The sequence below is a fragment of the Galeopterus variegatus genome, unplaced genomic scaffold (assembly GCF_000696425.1).
Source record: "Galeopterus variegatus unplaced genomic scaffold, G_variegatus-3.0.2 Scaffold162, whole genome shotgun sequence".
Lineage (NCBI taxonomy): Eukaryota > Metazoa > Chordata > Mammalia > Dermoptera > Cynocephalidae > Galeopterus > Galeopterus variegatus.
In genome coordinates this window covers 454,242-464,147 of record NW_007726273.1, presented here as the reverse complement: position 1 = coordinate 464,147, position 9,906 = coordinate 454,242, and the positions used below count along the sequence as shown (strand labels likewise).

General features: G+C 54.8%; 1 protein-coding gene across 1 annotated transcript in view; it reads left to right on the top strand.

Moving 5' to 3' along the window:
• ZNF629 (zinc finger protein 629) overlaps positions 1–8,137 on the top strand; it is an 8,336-nt gene extending 199 nt beyond the window's left edge. Inside the window, exons 2-3 of the mRNA XM_008594110.1 lie at positions 2,141–2,248; positions 2,403–8,137. Of these exons, the coding sequence (XP_008592332.1) occupies positions 2,176–2,248; positions 2,403–4,852 (2,523 nt within the window). The 5' untranslated portion in view covers positions 2,141–2,175 and the 3' untranslated portion in view covers positions 4,853–8,137. The remainder of the gene's footprint in view (positions 1–2,140; positions 2,249–2,402) is intronic.
• The last annotated feature ends 1,769 nt before the right edge of the window (positions 8,138–9,906 follow it).

The window sequence follows — 9,906 nt, the reverse complement described above, 5'->3', positions numbered from 1 at the left end:
GAAGGAGCGGCGCGGCGGGGGACCCGGAGGCCGGGGGGGGGGGGCGACGCCGGCGTGGCTCGGAAGACGGCCGTAGGGTCACGGCTCGGGGGCAGCGCAAGTCTTGCGCTGGCCGGGCGCTGCCTCCACGTCAGGGTCACCCCGGCGGCTCCCCACACCTCTCCCAGAGGCCGTCCCCTCCTCCTCTCCCTCCGAGGTCCGAGGCTGGCCGGGCGGCTCCCGGCACTTCTTGCCTCCCTCCGATTTTCTTCCCACTTTCATGGTCCCTGTCGGCCTTGTCATTAACCCCTTCCTCTGCCCTGGACTACTGAGTTTGAATTTCTGGGGACAATCAAGGTACATAAGGTCTTACCTGTCCTCCGCAAACACAGCAGGACGGCCTTCCCGGCCTCCTCTAAGCGGACAGGTGTGGAAGTTCCTGCCTCCACCTCCCCAAAGATACAGATGGGGAGGCGGATTCTCAGAGCCTAAGTAGGGGCAGAGATGCAGAGATGCAGAAATGAATGCACTTCCTAAAATCCAACTTCAGTCTCTTCTGTCGCTGTTTGTTCAGCTAGTTGGCCGCTCGCAGGGATCCCTTTCCTCCCTTACACCCTGGGCCCTATGCACACAGTGCCCATCCCACACGGCTGCCCAAAGCCCAGGCCCCACCTCGGGGCTCTCTTCAGGGTCTAAAGGTTGTGGGAAGTCCTCCTCTCAGCACTTTATTCCTGTTGCCCTGTTCCCTCATCCTGGAATCATCTCACTGTCTTTGGAGTGACAGCTGGCTGTGTTGTAAACGGGGGGGGGGGGGGGGGGGGGGGACGACTCCGAACTGTTCCTTTGCTGACATCACCTTGCAAACTGATCTTAAAGGCATTGGACCACGCAGGTTTTCCAGGAGCAAGGGGCATCTCATTCACTCGTCTTTCAGTTCAGCAAAATTTATCGAGCAACCATTATGTGCTAGGCACTGTCCTAGGCATATCTATAACATCAACAAAAACAGAACAAAAGTAGTAGTCTCGGGAGGACGGATAATGAACTGTGGTGGGGAGTACTGTTTCAAGCTCACAGACAGATTGGCAGGCCTAGCCCCTGGGTCCAACCCCTCTTACAGCCAAGGAAACCCCTGGGTCCCAGGAATTTCTCCAGCCCATTCTCATGGCCAGCAGGCTCTGTCTGAGCTTTCCTTGTCACCTGCCTCCTGCCAGCAGCCCACGAGTATGAGTCAGCCCACGACATGATTCCAAGGTCACCTCATGCTCTGAGAGACAGGGTCATGCCAGACACAGAACCCTGCATTTCCCAACCTGTGACCTTGAAGAAGTCTCCCTGGGCATTGATTTACTAATCTGCAAAATGGACAACCTGATTCCTGGGTCTCTTCATGGGGTTGTGGGAGAATCGGGTGAGAGAAATGAGGGCACCATGGCAGGCACTGTGTCTGCTGCAGTTGTCCTCCACACACTTGTGCATTCTTTTCCTTTCCATTTCCCTCTTTCCTTCTCCTGGTGGCTCCTGCAGAAGACCCTTGGGGCTTTAAAACACCCCTCCCCCACCTCTGGCCTGACCCTCTTTCTGTGCTTGGATAACAACAAAGTGCCCCACTCCTTTTGGAGGGCCCCTTAGGGAAACGGGAGTTTTTTTGTTTTTGTTTTTAACCCTTTAAGTTTCCTAAGCAGCCTCAGTTATCTCTGGGGCTCATAAGGTAATAGTTTATTGGTCTCAATTAGTAGCCCCATTAAGAAGGAAAATTAGAGTCTTAATGAGCTTCCTCTGATTAGCGAAATTACAGGTTTCCCAGCCTCTGGGCATCAGAGATGTGGAGTGAGAACCTCCCTCCCCTGTAGGTGTCAGAAACCTCTCCAGCCCCCAGTCTGGGTTCAAAGGGTTATGACTGATGAGTTTTTAATTACACTCTTAAATTCACCTACTTGCTGAGTTGTGATTTTAAGATCTGGAGCAGGAACCAGGCCTGCGGGGGAAGGGGGCCACAGAGAGAACTGGTGCCCAGAAAAAATGGGGTGGTAGGACACTGAAGTTCACATAAGGAGGAATAAGGGTGGGGAGGGGGAAAGTGAAGTTCAGAGGGAGTAAGGAAAAGTGCAAAATCAGCTCCCCTGTGTGCTTATCTCTCTCTTCCTCCTCCCCTCCCCAGGGTCCCTGGAACCCTCTGCAGTGCTGAGCTCTGGGATGGAGCCTGAGACAGCGCTGTGGGGCCCGGATCTGCAGGGTCCTGAACAAAGCCCCAACGATGCTCACAGAGGTGAGGGGCACAAGAAGGGACAGTGGTCCTGACAAGACAGTGGCCCCAGTTCAGGGAGGGGCCCAGACTCTGGGGGAAACCCCGGGGAGGGAAGAGAGACTAGACCCCTATTCTGAAAGGAGATGGGGGCTGGAGACTCCCTTTCTCTCTGTAGGTGCCGAGAGTGGGAACGAAGAGGAGAGCTCTCAGCAGGAAAGTTCTGGGGTGGAGATCATCTTGGGAGATCCAGCTCAGAGTCCAGAATTCAAGGACCCACCAGAGATGCCCCCGGAGAGACCCTCCCAGGATCCCTCAGTCCCCCAGGACCCCCCAATCCCACTGGGTCACTCCAACCCCTTGGACCACCAGACCCCTCTGGACTCCCCAGCCCCCGAGGTAGTCCCTACCCCATCTGACTGGACCAAGGCCTGTGAGGCCAGTTGGCAGTGGGGGACTCTCACCACGTGGAACAGCCCCCCGGGGGTCCCCACCAATGAGCCCAGCCTGCGGGAGCTGGTGCAGGGCCGCCCCTCCGGCGCTGAGAAGCCCTACATCTGCAACGAGTGCGGCAAGAGCTTCAGCCAGTGGTCCAAGCTGCTGCGGCACCAGCGCATCCACACGGGCGAGCGGCCCAACACCTGCTCCGAGTGCGGCAAGAGCTTCACGCAGAGCTCGCACCTGGTGCAGCACCAGCGCACGCACACCGGCGAGAAGCCCTACAAGTGCACCGAGTGCGAGAAGGCCTTCACCCAGAGCACCAACCTCATCAAGCACCAGCGATCGCACACAGGCGAGAAGCCCTACAAGTGCGGCGAGTGCCGGCGGGCTTTCTACCGCAGCTCGGACCTCATTCAGCATCAGGCCACCCACACAGGTGAGAAGCCCTACAAGTGCCCCGAGTGCGGCAAACGCTTCGGCCAGAACCACAACCTCCTCAAGCACCAGAAGATCCACGCAGGCGAGAAGCCCTACCGCTGCACCGAGTGCGGCAAGAGCTTCATCCAGAGCTCAGAGCTGACCCAGCACCAGCGCACGCACACTGGGGAGAAGCCCTACGAGTGCCTCGAATGCGGCAAGAGTTTCGGCCACAGCTCCACCCTCATCAAACACCAGCGGACTCACCTGCGCGAGGACCCCTTCAAGTGTCCCGTGTGCGGCAAAACTTTCACCCTGAGTGCCACGCTGCTGCGGCACCAGCGCACACACACGGGCGAGCGGCCCTACAAGTGCCCCGAGTGCGGCAAGAGCTTCAGCGTCAGCTCCAACCTCATCAACCACCAGCGCATCCACCGGGGCGAGCGGCCCTACATCTGCGCCGACTGCGGCAAGAGCTTCATCATGAGCTCCACCCTCATCCGCCACCAACGCATACACACGGGCGAGAAGCCCTACAAGTGCTCCGACTGCGGCAAGAGCTTCATCCGCAGCTCCCACCTCATCCAGCACCGACGCACCCACACGGGCGAGAAGCCCTACAAGTGCCCTGAGTGCGGCAAGAGCTTCAGCCAGAGCTCGAACCTCATCACCCACGTCCGCACCCACATGGACGAGAACCTCTTTGTGTGCTCGGACTGTGGGAAGGCCTTTCTGGAGGCACACGAGCTGGAGCAGCACCGGGTGATCCATGAGCGGGGGAAGACTCCAGCCCGAAGAGCGCAAGGCGACACCCTGCTGGGGCTTGGGGATCCCGCCCTGCTGACCCCGCCTCCCGGAGCCAAACCACACAAGTGTCTGGTCTGTGGAAAGGGCTTCAATGATGAGGGTATCTTCATGCAGCATCAGAGGATCCATATTGGAGAAAACCCCTACAAACACGCAGACGGTCTCATCGCACACCCAACCCCCAAACCTCCTCAGTTCCGATCCCCGAGGCTCCCTTTTGGAGGGAATTCCTACCCAGGTGCTGGGGAGGGCAGAGCTGACCCCCCAGGACAGCCCTTTAAAATGCCTGATGGTCAGGAGAGCTTCAGCCAAAGGCTGGGGCTGCTCTCTTCCAAGTCCTACATTTGTTCCCACTGTGGAGAAAGCTTCCTGGATCGCTCTGTGCTCCTCCAACATCAGCTCACCCATGGCAACGAAAAGCCCTTTCTCTTTCCTGATTATAGGATTGGCCTAGGGGAAGGGGCAGGGCCCAGTCCCTTCCTAAGTGGAAAGCCCTTTAAATGCCCTGAATGCAAAAAAAGCTTTGGCCTCAGCTCTGAGCTGCTGCTGCACCAGAAAGTCCATGCAGGCGGGAAGTCCCAAAAGAGTCCGGAGCTGGGGAAGAGCTCCTCCGTCCTCCTGGAACACCTCAAGAGCCCCCTAGGGGCCAGACCCTACAGCTGCTCAGATTGTGGGGCCTCCTTCCTTGATCGCCTAGCCCTCGCCAGGCACCAGGAAACCCACACCCAAGAAAAGCCCCCCAGACGCGAGGACCCTATTCCAGAACCAGCCACCCTGTCCACAAGCCAGGAAGGTGAGGGAGAGGCCCCCACCCCCACAGGGAGCAGCAGCCACAAGGAAGGGGAAAGCCCCAAAACCCTCTTGGAAGAAAAGCCCTATTTGTGCCCTGAGTGTGGAGATGGCTTCACAGAAGTCGCAGCCCTACTGCTCCACAGGAGCTGTCACCCAGGTGTCTCCCTTTGAAATGGGTCTGGAGAGACCAGGGGCCTCTCTCTCCTGAGAGGAACACTGGATCACCCAAAAAAATATGTGGGGGGAAAGGACAACCCTATCAGATTATAGAGAAGTGGAGGATAAAGAACCCTGGGGAAAAAAGTGCTTTTCCATCAGTGATGAGAAACCCTATAAAATTGTTGGTGGGAACCACTTATAAGGCAGTAGAGAAAAACTGTCGGGTTAGAAACCCTATAAATATGTAGGAAAAAAAGCCCTTTAAGTCTGTAGCAGAACCCTATAAACCATAGTGGATAAAAGCCCTATTAATTGTAGGATGAGGTCCCAATATGTCTCTAGACAACCCTATAAAACTGTATCAAAATCCTGTAGGGGAAGTGTAGGAAATGCAGCAGTGGCATCAACTTGGGAGGAGTGACCCTCAGAAGGTGCAGAAAACACCTCCCATCCGCTCGTTCCACAGTGTTCTCTCCCCCAGGAGGATGGGAGAGAGCCTCTCTCCCAGCAGCCATGGACAGTTAACACTGAGGAAGATGCTCAGCTGGGTAGTAGTGTGGGAACTGGGTGGAACTGGAAAAGGAAAACAGTACAAAAATAAATGACAAGGAGCTCTCAGACCCACAGAGGAGATAAGACAGACTAGGAAGAGAAAGTCCAGCTCATTGCACTGGTGGTTCCTTGGGGTATGAGGCCAACCTTAGCTGAATTGTGTGTGAGGGGAAGAGGTCTATGGACTCCCTTATCAAAAAGAACCCAAAAATGGGGATGAAAAAAAATTATGTCAGTCCTTTTTAAAGGCTGAAGTTTGGGGTGCATAAAAAACTTTTGAGTGTAAGAATACTGAAAGTCCACCACAAAAGTTAGGGGACAGAGTGGGGGGATTTCTGTTAGGTTTCTTTGAAGGAAGCAAACCCAGGTGGAGAAACTGTTCAGGTGAAACCCACCAAAAACTCCAGGCCAGTTTCTCCCACTTCCAGGAGCTTGTTAATCTGTAAGTGCAAGCAGCTCCCAGCTCAGGCCGCCAGGGTTCTCCCGGAGCCAGGCAGGACTACCCTTTCCCCAGCCAAGCTGGGGACTTGTACTCTGAGAGGCGTCCAGGGAAAGGGTGCCTCCTGCCACATTCTCAGGTCTCACTGTCAGGAGTTTTTCCTGAAATCTAACTGCCACCAGTCCTGCTGCAGTGGCAGCCCGTTCTTCAAATTCTGTCCTCAGTGGAGAGAACTGCTGCTAGTTGACCTCCAAAGAATAAAGCCCATCAGAGACTCAAGGCTTGTGTGTGGTTGTCCTCCCTAGACTTCTCCAAGTCAGTGAGAGCTATGTGTGGGTTCACGGTGGCAACAAGGGACAGCAAGTGGACAGAACAGAAAGCTTTGGTCAGCTAGCAACCTGATTTTAAACCTCAGCCTTTCATCTGAGCTGGTAGCAAGGCTTCCTGCAGGATGAACCTGGCCACATGCAGAGCACCCCCACAGACTGGACATAGGTCTCTACAGCGTCTATGGAGACCTGACCCTTCCTCTCCCTGCTCCCTGGAGCCCTCTGAGGCTGTGATGACCCGACCCAATCCTGGCCTTGGGAAGAGACGGATTCCACCCACTCAGCTTCTCTCTCCTGCTTAGCCAGAACCCTTCAGAGGGAAACGGAAGGATGACAAGCGTTCCCCTGCCAGGCCCCTCTCATCACACACACCACACTGTCACACACTTGCATAAACCAGCCAAACCTGCTCACATCACTGGGCATGTGTAGCAGGGGAGAGACTGTTGCCCTATAATATGGTTGAAGAGAGAAAACGAGAGAGAGAAACATCTGTAACAAGAATCCCACACCCTAACCCTGGAGAGCCTTAAAGAAGGAGAGGACTCTGCTTAGTGCTGGTTCAGAAAGGAAGTGCTCACTGTACTGGTAATGTGCTGTCCTGGAGTGACAGGACTGAGATGCCAGGTGAGGACAGGGGTGACCTGGATTCCTGCGAAGCTGTGGAAGCGACCTAATTTTATTACCTACAAGTTCAAAAGTTGAAAATCTTTTACCCTTCATCTATCCTGCCTCCAAAGGGATGACCCTCACATTTAAAAGGATCAAAATGTAGAACATTGTGGGAGAAGAAACCCAGGCCACTGGTGAGAGTGGAAAGGCAGGTCTTCTATGATTGTGGGGAGGACCTTGCTGACGTCTGCATGAAGCCCTGGCCCATCCAAGCACCAGGCAGAGAAACACTACTGAAAGGGGAGCAGCCTGCCTGCCAATCTCTGTTGGCAGAAATGTCGATAAAGGGGACGCCCCTAAGACTGAGAGAAATCCTCCAAGTCTAAGCAGACTTTTCCTCCTCTAAGATGGTAGCAGAAGGAAACTTAAGTTGTTGAGACAAGCCTTTTGTAAAGCTATAGAAGTAGATTCCCCCAGAAACAAGTCTGAGGAATCTGTCCCCAGAAGAATCTTGGGGAGTAGCTTTCGGGGCTAAGAGGCCAGTCTGGGGGAGGAGGTCAGTGTAGTTGAAAGCCGACTGTAGGCCTATTGAGGACTAGGGTGTAGCATACATAGTAGGATGCTCGCATGTTGTAGGGAGGGTGAGGGCTAAGGGTCTTGGCTCTGGTACTGAGTGGAGGATGTGGACATGATTGGTGGGGTCTGGGGTTTCATAGTAGGAAAGGGACAGAGTCAGAGGCCTCCGGGGTGTAAGCTGTTCTCTCTTGCCCACCTCCCTAAGCTCCTTTAGCCAGGAGCTTTCCTCCCAGAGCAAGCTATGTCTTGGGAAGAACTAAGCAGGGAGGGGGCAGTATCCAGAGTCCCTCCGACCAGCTCAGGCAAAGGCCCAGGGGTTGAGGCACTTGTCCACCAAAACTGAGTCTGGAAGGTGTAACATAGCCAGACCCTCTTACCCAACTTCACACAGACCCCTCACAAGTGCCCCGGTGGAAGAGCCCAACAGACAGGGGTCAGGGAGTCATTGGTGGAAGCAGAAGGGAGAGCAGAAACTGACCTGAGCTTAGGGTGAAACTTGAAACTGCTGTGGATATGGAGGTCAGATGGGAACTCCAAAGAACTGGGCAGGAATCCTGAATGGTGGGGAAACTTGACACCATCACAACCAAGAGGTGGGGTCCCATGACACCACGCTGGAGGTGAGCAGCTCCCAGACTTCTTTGCCCCCATTAGGAAAGCCCCACTCACCCAACTTGTCCCCATGGAGTGAAGCGAGGCCCCGCTTTTGAGTGTTGTGTGTCAATAGCAGTGTTGTGTCTCTGGTGGTCATGTTGATTAGTTGAAGAGAATAAAGGGAATAAGATTCCCCAGGTGTCTTTGTCTTCCCTTTCAGCCCCTACCAGAGCCAGGGCCCATGACTGACCTCAAAAGCTCAGCCGACTCCCAGGCCCATTCTCCACCCAGGGGCCCTAAAGTCCCCATCCAGTGCTTGCTTGTGAGACTGAAGGGTTTATGAAGTTTTAAAATCCATACCCTTGGAGGACTGGGGGAGAAATCTGATGAAATGGTGGCAGAGCCTGGCTTCAACCCCAACAGACATGCTGACTGCTGGGTGAATGCCTGGTGCCTCTGGCACTGACCAGTTCAGGCCCAGCTGTGCAGCCCCAGGCAGGCTTCTCTGGCCACAACACTGCATCTTCCCCAGGGTGCCACAGGGGATGGCTCCTAGGATCTAGCTAGTTCCAGAAGCTCTTCTGGTTCTCATGGGTCCTGGGCCTGGCTCAGCCCCTCCTCTGGACTGTCTCTGAGACCCTGAGGAGAGGTGGGTGGAGACCTGGTTTTCCATCTCACTCTCAGGAGGTCAGCCCATAGGCCCTTACCACGTGGGAATGCTGAGGCTCAGAGAAGGGCTGCTACTTGCCCAAGATCCACAGCAAGACAGTGAGGTAAACTAGCATGACCATGAGCTCAAGCAGGCTCTGCACCCCGCCAAGCCTTTCCTACCCACTTCTGGGCCTGCCTGGGGCTCCGCTGCTCCAAGGAATCCTCAGTGCCAGGCTTGATCTTCTAAGCCTGGGCCTGGCCATGGCCCCGAGTGACTGAGATTAGCGCTTGCTCTAGCCTGTCATCTGCCTCTGTCTCTGTCTCCTGGGGAACTCCTGACCCCGACAGGGAGGTGTCTCCCTATCTTCCCTGTGCCTCTGACACAGACCCCAGGGGAAGGCTCACTGTCTACTTCCTTTTCCCCACCTGGGAAGTGGGTGGGGCGGGCATGAGGGTGGGAGGGATAGGAGGAAGGCCTTGTCTTTCATTGAGACAGAAATGAAGGCTACTCCACATTCCATGTCCCCCACCCTGGGGACACTGAGGTACATGAGAACTAGTCCCAGCATTGGAGGAGTTCTCAGTAAAGTGAGGGGACTACAGGGAAAGAGAAGGCACTGGAGCACAGTGATTGGTTCAGAGATTTAGCAGAAAGGGCTATGGACCTAGAGAAGGTGCTGCCACAGCAGATGGCTGGGAAACTGACTGGAGGGAGTGTCCTGAGGGATGAGGGTTGCAGGAACAGGGATAGTATGTGTAGGGGCCAAGAGTGGGGTGTGGACAGAGGGTGCATAATGGCTGTGTATAGGCTTAGAGCAGAAAACAAGAGAGCAGAGGCCAGAGTGTGGAGCATCTTATCTGAGGAGTGTGGGGACAGGGTGCCACTGGGGGATTTTTAAGATGACATGATCTCCTCCTCCCCACCGTCAACAGTGGTGATTTTCCAGGCCTGGAGCTCAGGAAAAAGAACTGGGCTGGAGGAGTTGGGTCTTAGCAGCGTGGCTGTAGTCATGGCCATGAATGCACGCACGCACCCAGGGAGAGTGGCAAAGTAGAAAAACGAGTGAAAGAAGAGGACCAGCAGAAGCTAGTATGAGAAAAACCAGGAAAATGTAGCACCACAGGACCCAAGGGAAGTTTCCAGAAGAGAGTGGTCAATGTTAAATGCCGACCTTACTATCAATTATGAAGATCCACAAGGAGTTTTTAGTCCCTCTGATATGGAGATTGGCCTTTAGAGAAGATATCTAGGAAAGTGATGTGTGGTTACTTGCTTTTACTTAAGGAGCCCATGCGAAGGTGACTCCCGGGAA